The 19,147-nt window shown below is 39.7% G+C and overlaps 1 protein-coding gene across 1 annotated transcript in view; it reads right to left on the bottom strand.

Moving 5' to 3' along the window:
• DNAJC6 (DnaJ heat shock protein family (Hsp40) member C6) overlaps positions 1-19,147 on the bottom strand; it is a 34,031-nt gene that overhangs the window by 11,265 nt on the left and 3,619 nt on the right. Inside the window, exons 3-9 of the mRNA XM_057547706.1 lie at positions 16,127-16,206; positions 15,053-15,246; positions 14,872-14,952; positions 12,188-12,622; positions 8,861-8,995; positions 4,992-5,060; positions 3,894-4,013 (exon numbers count right to left, since the gene is read on the bottom strand). Coding sequence (XP_057403689.1) covers positions 3,894-4,013; positions 4,992-5,060; positions 8,861-8,995; positions 12,188-12,622; positions 14,872-14,952; positions 15,053-15,246; positions 16,127-16,206 — 1,114 coding nt within the window. The remainder of the gene's footprint in view (positions 1-3,893; positions 4,014-4,991; positions 5,061-8,860; positions 8,996-12,187; positions 12,623-14,871; positions 14,953-15,052; positions 15,247-16,126; positions 16,207-19,147) is intronic.

The following is a 19,147-nucleotide window of genomic DNA, read 5'->3' as shown; positions in this document are numbered from 1 at the left end:
ATACTTCCATAGTCCCACCACACTGTCATTTATTTGTTCATTTATAAAACACTATTGAGCATCTTCTCCATGCCAGGCTGCAGATACAGTGGTGAAAAGGCACTTGCTGACTCTGATCTCAAGCTGTTCATCAACATTGTAGGACTTTCTGATGTCTACCCTTCCAGAATATTTTCTACCCAGGTTTAGCAATTCTAATTTTCAACGCCACTGAAGCGGAGAACTGACAGAAATACAAAGCAGTAGCTAAACCCAGAGGCCACTGCAATCCTCATTAAAAGCAAAAGCAGTGGTCGTCAAACTTGGCTGTTCATTAGACTCACTTGGGGAGCTTTAAAAACTCTTTATAACCAAGCCACAGCCAAACCAATTAAATCAGAATATCTATGGGAAGAACTACAGTGTTTGTATCAGAACTGTTCAATGTGAAAATACCTAAAGGAGAAGGATACTACCTTTTTTTAAAAATTGCAGCTATATAATTTGGAAGTTTAATTTTTACTCTAAAGCAATTACCTAGGAGTCAAAAATTCTAATGTGTAGCGCTTGCTCATATACCTGTTCACTGTGTAGCTTCAGGAAAGTCACTTACCTTTCCTACGTTGTGTGAGTTGAAAAATGGGGAAATTTAGGAAACTAGTTTCCCCAGCAGTTTTTAAGAATTACTGCATTTTAAAAACAACAAAGAACTCTTGAACTCCTCCTAGTAGGTATGCTGTTGCGGTGATATGGATGCAGCTATTCTGAAACTATTTTTGTTGTCTATTAATGTTGAGATCCAAGGAAACGGAAGATACACATATGGAATAGGGGAAGGTAAGGAAGAACCCTGTGGTAGTGGATGGAATTATATACTGATATATATATTTATAGCCACTCATCACCTATCTCCATCTCCTGAAAGGCAGAGCAATGACACCCACCCCCGTACCAAAAAATCATACTTAGAACACAGATTCTGGTTTCTAAATACCACTCCCCACAAAAAGGAATGAGGATTCTTGGAAATGCCTGATTCCAGGACTGGGGCGTAAAAAGTTCAAGACAAGCCTAGAACATCTTGTTGTGCCGTAAAGAAAGAAAGTCCTCAAAAATGATGGAATCAAGTGAAAAAGATATAGAAGCCAGAACAAAGGAGCTTTCACAAACTAACTGTGGGACAATGTGAACATTAAATAATGACAATAATAGATGATAACCAACTGAGTCCAAAAAGAATCCACTAGTCTGTTATGATGTGAGAGAGGGAGGGAGTCAGAAAGGAAGGGGGGAGGGGATGGAGAGAGAGGAGATTCTGCCTTAGAGTGAAATGCTAATTAATATATAGAGAAAGAAGGACAGAATCAGACAATCACCATTCTGCAGATATCATGGTAATGCCTGCTTTAGGCAAGAATCACTAATGAATGCTAAAACCACTGGGTAAAAGTCAGATGGAGAACAGGATATTCTCAAATAGAACAATCTCAAATTATCTCCCCAGATTACTCATTAATTACTATAGGGAAAAGTGGTAACTTTATGGTGAAGAAACCTGGCAGACATCACCTTAACCAAGTGATCAAAGTTAACAAATCGAGACGTTCTCAACTGGCCTGTACCCTTCAAGCATCGATGTCACGAAAGGCTGAGGAATGATTCCAGGTTAAAGGTGTCTAAAAGGACATGACAACTAGATGCAAGACATGATGCTGGAGTTTTTAAAAGAACTTCCTATAAAGGTCACCTCTTCAGAGAGGCCTTCCCTAACCACTTGATATCTAAAATAACACCCCAGCCCATCCCCTACTCGCCATCACTTTCTGCCTTATTTTTTTCAGAGCACTCTGCACGGGGGTTATAGTGCAAACTCCAGATCTAGACTTCATGGTGTTGAAAGCTTGTGATTTGGGCAAGTTACTTAAACTTTTGTGTCCATGTTTCTTCATCTGAAAATGAGGACTATAACAGTTCCTACTTCAAAAGATTATTGGGAAGATTAAATGAAATGATACATGTAAAGCACTTAGAATAGAGGCTGGCACATAGTAAAACCTCCAAATAAACATTCATTGTTTTTATTACTTGACATTATATTATATATTTATTCATTTAGTATTTGTTTCCCCTTCTAGAATATAAGCTTTACGAAGGCAAGAATTTTGTTTTGGTTTTGTTAGTTTGGTTGGTTGGTTTTTACTAAAAGAGTGTTAGCACGTAGAAGGCACTTAGTAAATAGTTGTGGGATGAATAAATGGGTAAAAAATGAACAGTGAATAAGATTTTATTTGAAGTAGAACTTTGCCTGTTATACATGATGTTATTATTCTAAAATGTGAAGTTTATTTTAAGATATAAAAAAGAGAAATAATTTTGAGAGTTCTTAAAAGGAAAAAAGGTCTAAAGGGTATAAAAGAAAAGGTCAAGATTCTGACATTACTGGCAAAAAATAAAAAGGTAGTCACGTTCTCATTCCCTGCAGACAATTCGGCTCTAAATGCCTGAGGAGGGCTTTCGGAGAAACTAAACTATCAACGTGGCTCATTTAATCCTTTGTGTGAGGGCTGCCCCACCCTTATTTATTTATTTTTTAAATTTATTTATTTATTTTTATTTTTGGCTGCATTTGGTCTTTGTTGCTGCGTGCAGGCTCTCTCTAGTTGCGGCGAGTGGGGGCTACACTCTGTTGCAGTGCGTGGGCTCTAGGTGCGCGGGCTTCAGTACTTGTGGCTTGCAGGCTCTAGAGTGCAGGCTCAGTAATTGTGGCGCACGGACCTAGTTGCTCTGTGGCATGTGGGATCTTCCCGGACCAGGGATCGAACCCGTGTCCCCTGCATTGGCAGGTGGATTCTTTTTTTTTTTTTTTAACATCTTTATTGGAGTATAATTGCTTTACAATGGTGTGTTAGTTTCTGCTTTATAACAAAGTGAATCAGTTATACATATACATATGTTCCCATATCTCTTCCCTCTTGCATCTCCCTCCCTCCCACCCTCCCTATCCCACCCCTCTAGGTGGTCACAAAGCACAGAGCTGATCTCCCTGTGCTATGCGGCTGCTTCCCACTAGCTATCTATTTTATGTTTGGTAGTGTATATATGTCCATGCCACTCTCTCACTTTGCCCCACCCTTATTTAACAACTCTGTACTGCCCAGAGAAGGAAGGAAAAGGAGGAAGAAAAGGTTTCAGAACACACTAGTCCAATGAACTACTCCTTGAACAAAGGTTCCTTGGTGAAATAGCTTGAGAACCCTGCACACTGTAATCCCCTATTGGGAAGCATCACCACGAGCACTGATTCTCAGAAGTTTCTGCAGTGACCCAAATCCACCGAACCCCGTGTTTCCAAAATTACTTCCTCATGAAACACTTATTTTATAACAATAATTAACATAGGATGAAAAACAGTTTGGATATACTATAAAGAGAGTCTATTTTCTGTATGGAATTTTAGAAACTGACCCGAGAGCACTGTCACCAATGGAGAGAAGAGGGGTACAGCATGAGGATCTCACCAGCAACTTCACAGTAAGGCCTATGCACAGCTGGCCCTACATGGCACAAATCTATCTGACCAGCCTCATGTCTCAGTGTTTCTCTACACATTCATTACTTTTGCTGCAGCCAAACTCTATTGTCAGATGCTCCTGGAAGTTCTAACTTTATTTATGCTACTACTTCAAAATCAGTCATTAGAGAAACAGATTAATAAGGGTTAGTTCCAACCCAATATCTGAAGCCTGTTTCCTTTTTTTAAAAGTCAATCTCAGGTTTTAGAGTATAGCTTAAAAATACACATGATTTTAGATCCTAGGTAACAATACCAGCTTATTTTAACACCAAAGATTTAGATTTGAGGCTTGGTAGCCATAAGCAAATGTCATTTATATCTTAACCTGCTACATTTATACCTAATGTCCCAAGGTCGGCAAAAGGATCCAGAGTCTGGGGCTTGTTTTGATGGGTGGGAGTACCATGCAACGAGCCTGTTGGGCTGGTGGCAGCTGACTTGCTTCCCATTCCAAAACCTCCTGAAAAAAATAATAAGGTCATTGAAAATGAGTTAGTTGTCCAAGGCTGAATTCTGAAATTCAGAAATCCAGAGCTACTGCTCACCTTGCCTCTAAAGGCAAATTAAGACAGGGTTTACAAATTTGTTAGGAGTTGCTAGACTTATTTCCCTGACTTAAGTGAGTAGCGGCCTGGAGCAGAAACAGGGAACAGAGAAAGCATACGTCATTTCCTGGCCATCCCTGCAAACTATTATGTCTAGCGTTTAATCTCACAAGTCACCTGACTTCATTCTTTCCTATGGGATTTGGAGTCAGGCCTGAATTCTGGTTCTGCCACTTCCTAGCTGAGTGACCTTTGGCATGTTGCTTAACTTCAATATTTTCTCATTGGTTAGATAAAGAAACAGCAACTGCTTGAGAAGGTTCTGTGATAAACATATAGTGTATGTGTAACTTGCACAGCATCAGGAACACAATCACGCAAGACGGCTCTCAGGAAATACAAACTAGCCATCAGAAAGAGAATTTATTTATTACAGACAAATCCAGCCCGAAAACAAGTCCTTTGTGAAGAAAGAAAACCGTTCAGATTATGCAACACCTACTCTATGCCAGAAAATCTCACATAAGTTATTTCACTTAACTGTGTGGAACAAGCATTAGGAACCCCATTTTACAGATAAGAAAACTGAAGTTAAGACTTGTAAAAAATCCAAGAGCTTCTAAACGGTTGAGTTAGATATAAACCCAGATTTGTCTAACTCAATTTATTGTCAAGGCATTTAGCAAATGAGACTTAGACAAGTTAAATATCATATAACATGCAGCACAACCATGCCATCAAGGGCAATGTGAAAAGCTCCGCCAGACTGTGAGCCTTTAGGAACTTTCATAGGTGGGCTTAACACTCTGTGTAAGTACTCACTTCATCTTGGATAAACGATTATGCTTCAGCAACCGGTTAAATGTGCACAAAATTAATCTGCTGACCATTACCTGGTTTAGTATTCCAGTCCCAACCTCCTGAAACATCTGGCTGAATGTTCACAGCAGGTGTACTAGAAGCTGCAAATGAGGAGAAGAAAAAGAATCAGGACAACATAGCTCAGAATCCACTTTTCTGAATTCACACAGGAAAATGCTCTTCCTCTCACAAGGCCTCATGACCTGTCCGGGTCCCAGGTGATTCAACTCCCCCTCTAAGCTCTACCCACATTCTGCAACATTGCTATTTTGTGCCTTCATCTATGGTTACTTACATGAGCACCGGTAGAAGCCATATACTGTTTGTCTCTGTTCCTTCTTTGGCTCACTTTTATTTTACCTCATAACTACACTTTGAATTATAACCGTGCATATGTCTGTCTCCAATAAACTGTAAGTTTCTTGAAGGCAAAAAATTATCTTATTCATCTTTGTGTGTCCCATCTCTACACTTAACACAAAGTCAGCTGGCAATTAAAAATAGTGAAATGAAACTTAAACTCAATTTGCCTTGAATTGGCATTAACAAGTGTACGAGAGGCATGGGCAACTTAGAACTGAAATTTTGTTTTCTCCTCTGCTGTGACATGAATGGAGAATGATGAGTCAACCAGAACATGTACTGGGGACTGACTAGATACCATCCACCATGCTGGTGTCAGGTATGTATATACTGTCACTCAAAACAAACTCACTGCAGCTTCAAAATAGATCATTCTGACCCCTCTCGAAGTTCCAAATGTAGAATTTAAAAGAAATGTTCAGCTAAATAGAATCGGATATATTAGAGGAGTACACACTAGTAGAGTAAGTTTTTTTCTACATCTATAAAATTCAAATAAGAAATAGGATGCCATAAGACAGAATTTCTTTCTAAGACTCTTCTAGGTTCTGTTCATTAAATCAGTGAGTAGAACACAAATACTAAAATAACTTTGCAAGTAGGATTTAAGATACAACACACACTCCACCACCACCACCAAAAGGATCATCAAAGGACCAAGATCAGCCTTACCAAGCCTTACATTTACCTGTTTTGTTTGCTTAGTACGAACCAAGACATTGTGTACCTTCCCATCATTGAGTTAAATAGAACATGCCATTATCAAAAATAACAGTTCTTCCCTTTTAGTTCTCCCTTCCCTTTTTCCATAGTAATCCATGAAAACTGAGGTGGAAATTAGACAATTTACTAACATTTGCTCTTTGATTTCCTGTAAACTCTGACCTTAGTCTTACATCTAACTAGGATGCAGAACTAGGAATTAGTACTTCAACCTTATTACTAATCAAACCCTCAAATCCTTACCACCTACCACACGTAAGGCACCACACTAGAGAACACAGAGCTTAAGGACACAGTACCTCTCCTTAAGAAACTTAAAATCTGTTGGAGAGAAAGGAATAAACAAATGAAACAGTAATTACCCAATATTTTAAACTTCTATTTTGCCTTTTATTATGGTTACTTGTTTAGTTTTTCTTCTCAAATTGTGCCCCAAATGATTATTCTCTTCAGAGTAGATATTCAGTAAATATTTGTAAAACTCAAAGGCAATATTTCTTGATTTTCAGAAGAGATTGATGGTGCCTTGTAGAAATCCAAGGTGGGCAATCTGACCTCCCAACATGACATCTGAGTCTCACCTGTATATGAAGAGGATGCAACTGACCCACTTACAGTGGAGTAATTCCCTTCTCATCAAGGATGGTGGAAAATTCTTTCACTCACTAGCATGGCACAGATCAAAATAAGAAGTGTAGCCACAAAACAAAGGAGTGCTAACTGTCTGAAACTGAGTTATAAATATCTTCTAACATGCTCACAAGAGAGAACTGAGTCCACTACTGCCATGCCAAAGTATGAACATCCATACCCATGGGACATAAAAGGTAGTACTCACATGAAAACAGTAAATTCAAAGTATTAAAGTCAGGAAAATGTATAATCTTATCAACATTATCATTATGCATCAAAGAGACTTAGATAGGAAAAAGTTACAATTCATTTTATATTTATATATTATATGGAAAGACAGATACATAAAACCGACCGTGTGCCAATAACTCTTCTAGGCACTACAGAAACATTCATAAACAAAACAAACAAAAACCCCTGCCTTTGTGAGCTCATGTTCTAGTGGGGAGAGAAAGACAACAAAAATAAACAACACATAAGTAAATTATTGAGTATATTAAAGTTGGCAAGTACAATGGAAAGGAAAATGCAGAGTAGGAGCAGGAGGATGGGTTTTAATGTGAAATGGGGCAGAGTAAACCCCATCGAGAAGGTGACAGCTGAGTAAAGATCAAAGAGGTGAAGGAATTAGCTATGCCGATGTCTGGGGAAGAGGGGACACCCAGTGCAACAACAGAGAGGCCAGTGTGGCTGGAATGGAGTGAGCAAGAGGGAGAGAATGGGAAAGGAGGTCACAGCCCTGGGTGCTAGAGCACAAAGGGCCTACATAGGCCATTTCAAGGACTTTGGCTTCCATGCTCATTGAGACACAGAGATTTTGAGCAATGACGTAAACTACACTTTAAATAAGTGAACAAAAACAACAGCTTTAACCTATCTGCCTGCGTCTTTCCTCTCAGGGTAGCCAACTTCCAATCAGGAGATTCTTTTAAGTGGGCACTACTCAAAGGTCAGAGGTGAATTTCTGGTATGTTGTCCTGTGGACCCACTTCAAATAGTTTGAGATTTAAGACCAACAGGAAATCTCCCATAAAGGTTGTTCTTGGAGTGCTTTCTCCTTTTCGGTTGTTACAGTTTGACCAGTGTTGCACAACTCATCTTCCTTTTGCATTTGCATGGCTTCCATGAAGTCAAGCTCATGACTGGACTGCATTCTCCAAGGGGACTCAGGGTGCCTTCAACAACAAATACATCGTCCTCTAGGTTGGGGCCAATGATGTTCAATATCCTTCAACATCAGGAATGAGTTTCAGTTTTCCAGCTCAAAGTCATCTGTCCTTCACTGAAGAGCTTTGGTTTTAATCAGTGTTACCTAAGTGATACCTTTTCGCTCTTACAAATGGATGTGATTACGATTCTTTCTACACAATCTAAGTCTCTAACACAGAAATATATGTGGGCCATGTGTAATTTAAAACTTTTCTAGTAGTGACATTAAGAAAGGTAAAAAGACACTAGTAAAATTAATTTTAACAAAATATTTTATTTAACCCAATATATTCAAAAAATTATATCAAGTGACCAATATAAAAATATTAATAAGATATTCTACTTTTTTTTGTACTGAGTTTTGAAATCTGGTAGGCACTTTACACTTAGAGTGCATTTCAAATCAGACTGGCCACATCTCAAGTGCTCAACAGCCACGTGTGTTTAGTGGCTTCATATTAGAACTAGTCTAATATACCAGGATATTGTATTCTAAACTGTTCTGTGGAATACTAATTTTGTGAAATGCTCATCATATCACATTTTATTAACCTAGGACTCATTTTTTCACATTTCAAAGACTTCAACTAGTATGCATCTTCCGATCAACTAAAAGTGGCAGCGTTTTTTTTTTTCTTAATAGTACATAAAATAAAGATATGTGCTACAATTAATGGTGCCCTATAATTCTGTGCATGTAGCTCTAATGTAAAAAAAAAAAAAAAATTCCAAATTAAATTTTAGGAAAGCTGAGTAAAACAAAGTTAAGTAGACTTCTTTACTGTAAAATATCTCAGAGCTTTTAATATGCTAATGTGAATTGTTAATTTTCAAAAGAGAGATGCATTATGTAGCTTTTCAAAAAAACAAAAACCAAAAAAACCCCACCTACAGGGTGCTTTTACATCTGAGCACCTCCTGCTATCTGTGGAAAACCATGCTCCACTGAACACAATGTAAAATACTTCCTCACCATGCACTGTAGGTGAAGGACTTCTCGTAGGCTGAAGAAAGGGGTCACTGGAAGCACTGGCTGTGTTCAGAAAAGAACCCAGCAAATCTTGACCTGATGGTTTAGAAGGTGCTCCAAATGGGTCAAAGGTGGCACCTAGAAAACAACAGGAGAAAGGTATTTCTTTGTCCTGTGAGTTCACCCATTCAACAACTACTGAAGAGCCGTCACTCTTACAAGGCTGTAGGCCAAATCCTTGAAAAATCAGGATGATGCCTGCCTCACAGGCTGTTCCACAGACCCATCCTATCCTTATAACTTCCTCCAGGGTTAACAATAGATCCCAAGGATTTCTGACCACACATGAATAATCCCTTCTTTGTGGACAAAGGAGAACTCTGGATTTACCTGTTGGATGAACCATCAACACTATAAGCAAGGGCCCCTTGGGCCTTCGGGCATCTTAATAACATAAAATAAGTCAGCCAAGCTTACAGACTAATAGATGAGTGGTGAAACAATGCCTGGACCATAGGAGATACCCAATGAATTAAGTGTGCTCATATTCAGTGAATTCGCGGACCAAAACCAGGCAGGGGGCCCTGCTATTAAGGTGAACAATAGAAAACCTCACTGACCAGCTTTTGTTTAGTTTTGTTTGTGTTCTTAGTGGTCTCTGGCTCACTGAGAGTTAAAAAGGGAAGAAAATGAGCGTGACAAAAACTGAACTCTTATCATACCTTGTCCTGTGAAGCTAAAATATTTCTGAAACATTGCCTGTCAACAACTTGCCAGAAACTAGATGCAGATGTAGTGAAATGAGAAAAAGTTTGTGAATGAACCAAGGGTACTAGAACAAAGTGGCAGCTGAGGTTTCTAGCAAAAATGCAATAATATTAGTATTGTATCATTTCTTCAGGGTTTACCGTTGTCTTTCATAAAGAATACCTCAGCTGATCCTTAATATCTCCCTTCAGATAGAAGCGATATTATCTTCATTCCACAGACAACAAAACTGAGGTTCAGAGAGCCAAGTTTCTTGCCCAATGCCAAGCAAATTATAAGGCTGGACTCATGTTCAAGTTTTCTGATTCCAAATTCCAGGAATTTCCCAAAGGCATCTCACATTCCTCACAGGTGTGAAGTGAATGTGATGAAAACCACGCAGAGCGGCATGTATATAATTGGGCTTTAATTTCTCATTATTGGTCAAGGGACAAAATTCCCTTTAGCTCCCTGTAGTAAGATGTCACTTCCTAATTTGTAAGTATCAAGCTAATGGGCTCTCGGTTTCCTGGAGTGAGAGTGACCTATTCTAGGAATAGACAACTAGAATCAAACAAGTTAACGAATAAATTCCACTCTCAAAACCCAGGTAGGATATATGATTTAATATGTGTTCAGCTATGACTTCATTGGCATAATGCTCTCCTAATATCTGCTGGGCAGCAGATGAGCCTTCTGTAGCAGCAATGAATCAATGATATGTCAGGCACTCTGTTACACGACGTATATCCCTTACCTCATTTAATACTTACAAAACTTTATCCCTTCTATAAAATGAGAATACTGAGATTTATGAGAATACTGAGATTTATAGAGTAACTGTAAGAGGACATTGGGTTGATTCTTCTACACCTAAGTTTGAAGTCAACCAGTAGAGGATGCTAAAATCTTCTCACTATTACTTGGTATACTTTTAATATCAACTTACGTTAAATTAGCAACATTCTCTAACAACTAAAAGTGAACTTCCCAACACAAGACAAGAGCTAAAATTTAGTCTTTACAACAATGCTGATAAGGTAAGTATTTCCCCATTTTACAGCTAAGAAGATTAAGGTTTTTTAATAAGCCTACACAAATAGGTAAGTGCCAGTCCTGACATTCAAATCCAAGCCTTTAACTCTGGATTCAGTGTTCTTTCTACTTCCTCTTGGAGGACAGAATACCTGAGTTCCAGATCTGGATTGGCACTCATCAGCTGTGTATCCTTTGACACGTCAATTAATACAGCTGGCCTCAATTTCACTGTCTATAACCTGAGGCACAGATTTAACTAATGTCTGAAAGGCCCCCTCTAGATCTGACTCTGGAACATAACTATCTGCCTGGGACTATGATGAATTAAATCACTGAAAGTCACATAAGGTACATGGTCTTAAAAACGTGACCATTGAGTACTATGCTCTCTTGGATCCTGGGGACTTCTTTTCCTGACAGAGCTTTTGTTCACTTTGGTGAGTAAGAACTGCTGAAGGACAGAGGAAATAGCCTGGGATTCAGGGCACCCGGCTTCACACTGTGGCTGCATCAATAACTAACGTAGGAACTTGAGCCTCAGCATCTACAGTCCATGATTCTGAAACTCACTCACGTAAAGAATGCCTCCAGTTGAACCACCATAAATCAAGACCAACCCAAAGCCTTCTGAGAAGTGAAGGATGATCCTGGGAAAGAAAGTTCCTAAAGGTTGCCTGGAGAGTTGAGACATTCCTCTTTACTCTTCCTAATGTGATGTCATCTTGGTTAATGGGTGATGATAACAAGGGCAGCGAGTTCTTTAGAAGCTATAATGGACCTCTGCTTACCCAACTCTACTGTCTTGTGAATGTTAAAGAATTGTGGATGACCAGTCACAGAAAGGGTTGAGTCTGTGGTAATGAGCAGAGTGAAACTGACTGAGCCTCATGGGGCACCAAATGCTCTGCTCCCCCAGCTGTGCTGCTGGCATCAGCCCCTTAAATATATCTTGAAGTAAGAAAGTACTTCTCTGCACAGCCAAAGTGTATTCAGAAAACTACAGTTCCAGGAAGGCATTACGGGAAAGCTCTGGAGTCAAATGGTCTGGTTTTGGACCCTAGGACTAGCTGTATAAAAGTATGCTACTTATTTGACACTAAGCCTCTATTTCCTCAACTATAAAATGGAGATAATAGCACCTATGTACTGTGTTTTTATAAAGATTGAATTCATGGTTAGTGTCAAATTCCATGTTTGGCAAATAGTAAGCAGCCCACAAACAGTACCTGTTATTATTAACAACAATTCATCAATCTACATCTCCGAGCAGAAACAACTAAAGCAGCTCAGGGACTGAAGCCCTGAAAAAAAAAAATTAAAGTAAGGGTGACAAGCTCAAATATTCATTCTTAGACTGTCCTACCAAAATGGACAATATTTCTATTTCCTCTTGTGGTCCCCACTGAGATGAAGACATAGACCTTTTGGGGACTACTAGGGAGATCAGAGAAGTCTAGATTATTAGGACAGTTCAATTCCACCTGCTTGGCCCAAAAGTTATAACTCAACACTGAGAGGTACAGCGCAACATGAAAAAAAAATTACCTTCTCCTACTCTCAGTGTTGGAGACGCGGAGGTGGAGGTGGTGGACCGGCGCGGTGTTGACTGGGTAGACGTAGGTCCTCTCGGTTGAAACACGTCGTCCACCCCTGACTGTCCAGCCCGGGCAGGGCCGGCTGCAACTCCACCCCCAAACAGGTCACTCAGAAGTTCGGAATTGGTGGGAGGGGCCGCCGGTGAAGAGAAGTTCTTACTCACTGCAGACCCTTCTAGACCCAGAAGGTCCACGTCCTCAGGGGGTGGCGGGGCAGCTGGCTCCTGCTGCTTTTTGCTGGGCTTCCTGGCTCCACGAGGTTTGTCGCCATTGGCATTGCCATGTGGGCTGGAAAGGGTCAGAAGTTCATCATCCGACTGCTCGCTTTCCTGATTCACCAGGGCAGCGTGGTCTTCCTCACAGAATGATTTCTCCGATTTCTGATCTAAGGAAGGCCATTATGCCAGGAAACAGTTACTTACCAGCCACAGCATTATTGCTTTTTGTTAGGGTCTATGTACGTAACTTCAGAAAGGGAGAAAGAGCAGCCTGAAAAAACACAATGCTTTTAGACCCTTACCAACGGAAAACTTGGACGTATTTCACATTACATTCAATTACTACTTGCTGAGCATCTGAGAGGCAGTATAGCATAGAAGTGAAGAGCAAGAACTCTAGAATCAGCCTGAGTTTGAATCTCATCTCTGCTGGTTACTGGCTCTGTGACACTGAGAAAGTGACTTTACTTCTCTGTGCCTTGGTTTTCTCCTGAGCAAAATGGGAGTAATAAGTAGAACCTAGCTCACATTGACTATTGTGAAAATTACATGAGATGATATATGGAAAGTGCTCAGATCAATAGTAAGTAGTACTTAAGTGGTTTTTATTATTTTTTAAAATTACTATCATCATCTTCTTCTTCTTTTTCCCAGCACTATGCTAGGTGCTTTGAAAAAAACATTATCTCCTAGTCCTTTGCTGCCTCCTCTCACTGTCTTTTTCTTCTCCATGTGGCCTGCAGCCAAAAGTGAGGTCTTTCTCCCACAGTCTGGAGCAGAAGTGAAGCCCACACGTAATAAGTGAATAGAGGGAACGGCTCTGCTTAGGATGGTCCTTACACCAACCTAGGAGGAGATACTTTCAGCATAAAATGGGGCCTCTTCTGGGGAAGGAATGGAGAGGCTGGTGAGTGACTTTCCAGGCCCTCCTTGAAACAGATCCCTCTTTCGAACTTTGTTACTTACTGTCAGATGGATCCACGTTCCAAATCAAGTACAGATCCACACCCCTCATCCCCAATTCTGAAATGCGAAAAGCTATGAAAAAGGAAAGCTTTCCCTAAATTGGTGGGAAAATCTGACTGGGACTGACATGAAAGTTATTTATAGTCTTCACTGATTTCACTCAGGGTTATGAGTTATGTTTCACTACAGACATGTTAACGTGTTTGATAACACGTTGTCTGAGATGCCACTGGGGGTGCTAAGCAATATGCAGTTTATGTACCGTATCATCTTTCTAACTTGCAAAAAATTCTGCATTCCTAAACCCATCTGGCTCTGCGGGGTTCAGATAGAAGATTGTGCATGTGTGCCTAACCTATTTTATAGCCTGATAAGAATGATTTCTAAATTACTTACTAAAATAGCAGTGGAGAGTAAAAGTAAAGTTTTCTTAAAAGCCCTTATGTGAGGAAGAAAGATACAGGTGAAACTAAGAGGGGGCTGGGAAATCTACCTGTTACCTAGATTTCACTGGGTTTTCCAATTTTTTTAAATGTTATTGGTCCCATTTCTCAGTAGAAAATTCTGAAAGCAAGCCTTCGATTCAAAGGAATGCTATGAACAATTTTTTTATCAAACATGGAAAACTCTGTGTAGGCAATGGGAATACTGTCTTATGTTTACATGGCAAAGGAAGGTCAATCAAGAGGATTTTAAGTACACTATCACCAAAGCCAGTTTCCTACCCTTTTCTTAAGAAAGTCCTTACTATGGAATTCACATTGAACTTTGCAGTTAACCTCAGCAAACTCTAAAACAAGGATGGCGAATGGGTATCGATCAGAATGCCAATGCTAGTCTACTAATGGTAGCAGTCTGAAGTCTCACATCAGGAAGGATTCTAAACACATCTCCAGGTTTGGCAAAAAAGGATACTGTGATCGAGCCCAATTTCTGCCAAGGTTGTTAAAGCAAGTAGCAGAGATATGTAGGCAAAGTGTTTGCCTTCCCTGTACCAGGGGAAGCTCACCTCTGCCCTGCTAGTGGTTAGAGCCCTGGGTGGGGTGGGTGGAGAGGTGGGCCAGATTTTATATTTTTAAGGGCAGGAGATAGAGTCCTTTCTTAATTTCTTTCTGTGCCAGCAGTGTAAAGGGACATCCTAGAAAATATGATTATTCATAAATCCAGGAAAGATGTGATCCAAAACACTGCATAGACAGAAAAGATAAAGTTCAGCTTAAAATGGCCTTTTGCATCAATCTAAGAGCATCCATGGAGTTCAAAGTAGGGAAGCTCCTGATTTGGAAAAGGAATGAGCAGGAAGAATGTGAAACAAGGAAGATCCTGGATGGATGACTTCTAAATGCTGCTTTACTTCAGGCTGCTTTGAGGACTAATCCTCTTTATATATAGAAGAACCACGTAACTTAACCACCTAACCATGTAACTTGGAAGAAATGCTTGGAAGTACCTTGCCAACAGAGAGTGGAAAAGAAGCCACCTTGCCCAAAATGTCTGGGGTTGTCTGGAGGGATGTCTATTGGAGCTTGTCCTGTAAGACAAAAGACATCAAGAAAACACAGGAAATAAGTCAATGTGATGAATCACACAGAGGCTTTGTCCTGAAAACAAAACCACCAGGTGACTCATACCTCCTAAGACTAGAGTATCTTGATGCTCCTGGTGAGAAGAGAAGAGGATGCTGGGGTTGACATCTTTTGTGCAGTAATGTTCCCATGGGGGGGTTAAGTCTATCACTTTGTCATGGGGCTGTAGTTCTACATCCAGAGTCACCTGAAATAGCTGAGGATATTTTTCTGGTACATCACATGCATCCAACTCAGGCCTAAATAGGGATTTAAAAGAATAAGATCAGTGAAAAACAATGGAACCAGTATGATGTTCAGCACAGAAACCATGGTAGATTGATTCTTAGTTTCACTCTGAGACGCATTTCTAGGGAAAAATCAACCATTAACCAGATAAGCGACTTTACTTTTCTGAGTCTCAGTTTCTGTATCTAGAGAAAAGAGGAAAATAATGCCCACCCATCGAATTTAAATACTACTGCATGTGAAAGCATTCTAGATAGCAGGGCGGATATATCCAGACAGTATGCACTGGCATGACCAAATCAGTTGTTAAAATAGTGAAATAAGCCCAGAGCTACCACCTTGAGCTCTTGAATGTCTACTCCTAACCTGACCCCAGCAACTCCCACCTATCACCCCACCTTCAGCCACTCCCTTGAGTTCTCTAGGCCACACTTTAATATAGCAACTAAGGGTGCTATAATATTTGGTGCAGGGGGTCCCCCAGGACCCTGCTTCAGTGCTGTGGCCTGGCATCCATTCTGCTGGGTCATTGCTCATATCACACTGCTGATTCCACTGCCTTCCGTGTTGCAAAACACAAAGGGATACACAGATGCAGAGGATCACAGTATTGAAACTTTGTTCCCTCTTTGTTCACTCTTGTTCCCTCAGATGGTATTTTAGACCTTTCAGTTTGAAGTCTGATCCACTTGTGTTTAGGACAAATCACACCCAACTGAAAGTTATAAAATGCAACCAGCCTCTGTATGTTGCTAAGCCACACGCTACAGCCCTGAAGCACAGGATTTGGGGGGAAGCTGCAGCATGGCACTAATGAGCCTTTAGCACTTGACTCCTAGCATTTCACAGCTGCTTGGATTGAAAAGGGATTTTGGCCCAAGTAGCACTCACTTGGTGAACTTTAAAACTGTTGTGTCCAGTGGAATGAATCCAGTATGAAACTGAAGCTGGAATATCTGAGTGTTGGTCACCTAAAAATACAAGAGAAGCACATTACAATCAATCAGTGAAAAGGGAATCAGATCAAAAGATTATGTTTGGGGGAGTCATACACCATCAACTGTTTCTGTATCTGCGTCTTTGTTTTCTAGGAATATTAAACCACCTCCTCATTTGGAGCTGACCCAGCTTCATTTCTAGCCTCTCCTCTCCACGAACTCTGCCTTGGCAAGCCATTCCTTTATCTGCTAATGCCCTATGTTCTTACACCTTGCCATACTTTGACTCATCCCATTCCTTCCATCCAGGATGCCCCTGCTCCAACCTGATGAACTCATCCTTCAAGGACCACCTTGAAAGGTCACGTCCTCTGTAGGCTTTCTGAACCACCACTGGATAAAACAAACTGCTCCCATTATGACATCTCATCCTACCTCTACAATGGTAGTGGATATTTGTACGTGTGTGAATTTCCCCTGAGCTCCTTAAAGGCAGAGATACAGTTTTACTCTTGTCAATCCTAAACCCCTAGGTAATGACTGGCACAGAGCATGTACTTAGCAAATATTTAATGAATTAAAATACAATTACTTGCTATGAACATTAGGGTGCATATACATTTTCTAATTAGTGTTTTCATTTTCTTCAGATAGATACCCAGGAGTGAAATTGCAGGATCATGTGGTATTTCTACTTTTAATTTGGGCGAGGGGGCTGGGGTGGGGGGGACTCCATACTGTTTTTCCATATTGGTGTAGCAATTTACATCCCTCCCAACAGTGTACTAGGGTGCCCTTTTCTCCACACCTTTGCCATAATAACACTTGTTATTTCTCGTCTTTTTGACAATAGCCATTCTGATGGGTGTGAGGTGATAACTCATTGTGGTTTTGATTTGCATTTCCCTGATGATTAGTGATGTTGAGCATCTTTGCATGTGTCTGTTGGCCATCTGTATGTCTTCTTTGGGAAAAAAGGCCTATTTAGGTCTTCTGCCCATTTTTTAAATTGTGGGGTTTTTTTTTTTTTTTTTTTAACATTGAGTTCATAGCAGCATTATTCACAACAGCCAAGATATGGAAGGCAACCTGAGGGCCCACTGACAGATGAATGGATAAAGAAGATGTAATATATGGTTATTACTCAGCCATAAAAAAGAACGAAATCTTGCCACTTGCAACACCATGCATAGACCTGGAGGGTGTTATACTTAGTGAAGTAAGTCAGACAGAGGTAAATACTGTATGCTTTATTTATATGTGGACTCTGAAAACAAAACAAATGAACAAACATAACAATACGGAAACAGACTCACAGACACATGGAACAAACTAGTGGTTGTCACAGGGGAGAAGGTGAAATAGGTGAAGGGATTAAGAGGCACAAATTGCCAGTTATAAAATAAATAAGTCACCCGTCCATTTTTTAATTGGGTTGTCTGTTTTTTTGATATTGAGCTACCCGAGCTGTTTGTATATTTTGGAGATTTATCCTTTATCCATTGCTTCATTTGCAAATATTTTCTCCCACTCTGAGGGCTGTCTTTTCATCTTGTTTATGGTTTCCTTTGCTGTGCAAAAGCTTTTAAATTTCATTAGGTCCCATTTGTTCATTTTTGTTTTTATTTTCATTACTCTAGGATGTGGGTCAAAAAAAATCTTGCTGTGGTTTATGTCAAAGAGCGTTTTTCTTACATTTTCCTCTAAGAGTTTTATAGTGTCCAGTCTTACATTTAGGTCTTTAATCCATTTGGAGTTTATTTTTGTGTATGGCGTTAGAGAGTGTTCTAATTTCATTCTTTTACATGTAGCTGTCCAGTTTTCCCAGCACCACTTATTGAAGAGGTTGTCTTTTTCTCCATTGTATATTCTGGCCTCCTTTGTCATAAATTAGGTGACTATATGTCCGTGGATTTGTCCCTGGGCTTTCTATCCTGTACCATTGATCTATATTTCTGTTTTTGAACCTATTTGTAGGGCAGGAATAGAGACGTAGATGTAGAGAATGGACATGTGGACATGGGGGGGAAGGGGAGGATGAGATAAATTGGGAGACTGGGTTTAACATAAATACACTACATGTGTAAAATAGACAGCTAGTGGGAACCTGCTATATAGCACAGGGAGCTCAGCTCAGTGCTCTGTGATGACCTAGATGGGTGGGATGGTGGGGGTGGGAGGGAGGTCCAAGAGGGAGGGGATATATGTATACATATAGCTGATTCACTTCATTGTACAGCAGAAACTAGCACAACACTGTAAAGCAATTTTACTCCAATAAAAAATAAATAAATAAGTCACAAGGATGTAATGTATAGTACAGGGAATATAGTCAATATTTTATAATAACTCTGTATGGTGTGCAATCTATAAAAATAATGAATCACTATGTTGTACACTTGAAACTAATGTAACATTTTAGTCAACTGTGTACTTTAATAAATAAAAAATTTTTTTAAATGCAATTACTTGTAGCGTTATTTGTGATATCCAAACAGTGGCAATAACGTAAATGTTCATCAAATGATGAAGAGATTAATAAAAGCTATATAACCATACAATGGAATATTATCTGGGTATATAAAGAAGTACTGATATATGCGACAACATGGATGAACCTTGAAAACATTAGGCTAAGTGAAAGAAGCCAGTCACAAAAGACCACACATTGTATGATGCCATTTATATGAAATGTCCAAAATAGGCAAATCCACAGAAACAGAAAGTAGATTCCTGGTTGCCTAGGGAACGGAGGAGGAGAATGGACAGTGGCTAAGAGGTGTAGAGTTTCTTTTGTGGGTGTTGAAAATGTTTGGCAATTAGTGGTGCTGTACAACTCTTTGAAAATACTAAAAATAACTGTACTGTACACTTCAAAAGGGTGAATTTTATGTTATGTAAATTTTATCTCAATTTAAAAATTGAAAAAGTATAATTACTTAATCCCACATCCTCAATAGAAATATCTCCTCAC

The sequence above is a fragment of the Balaenoptera acutorostrata genome, chromosome 1, assembly GCF_949987535.1.
Source record: "Balaenoptera acutorostrata chromosome 1, mBalAcu1.1, whole genome shotgun sequence".
NCBI lineage: Eukaryota > Metazoa > Chordata > Mammalia > Artiodactyla > Balaenopteridae > Balaenoptera > Balaenoptera acutorostrata.
The sequence above is the reverse complement of the archived record's forward strand: the minus strand, read 5'-3'. Positions and strand labels throughout refer to the sequence as shown.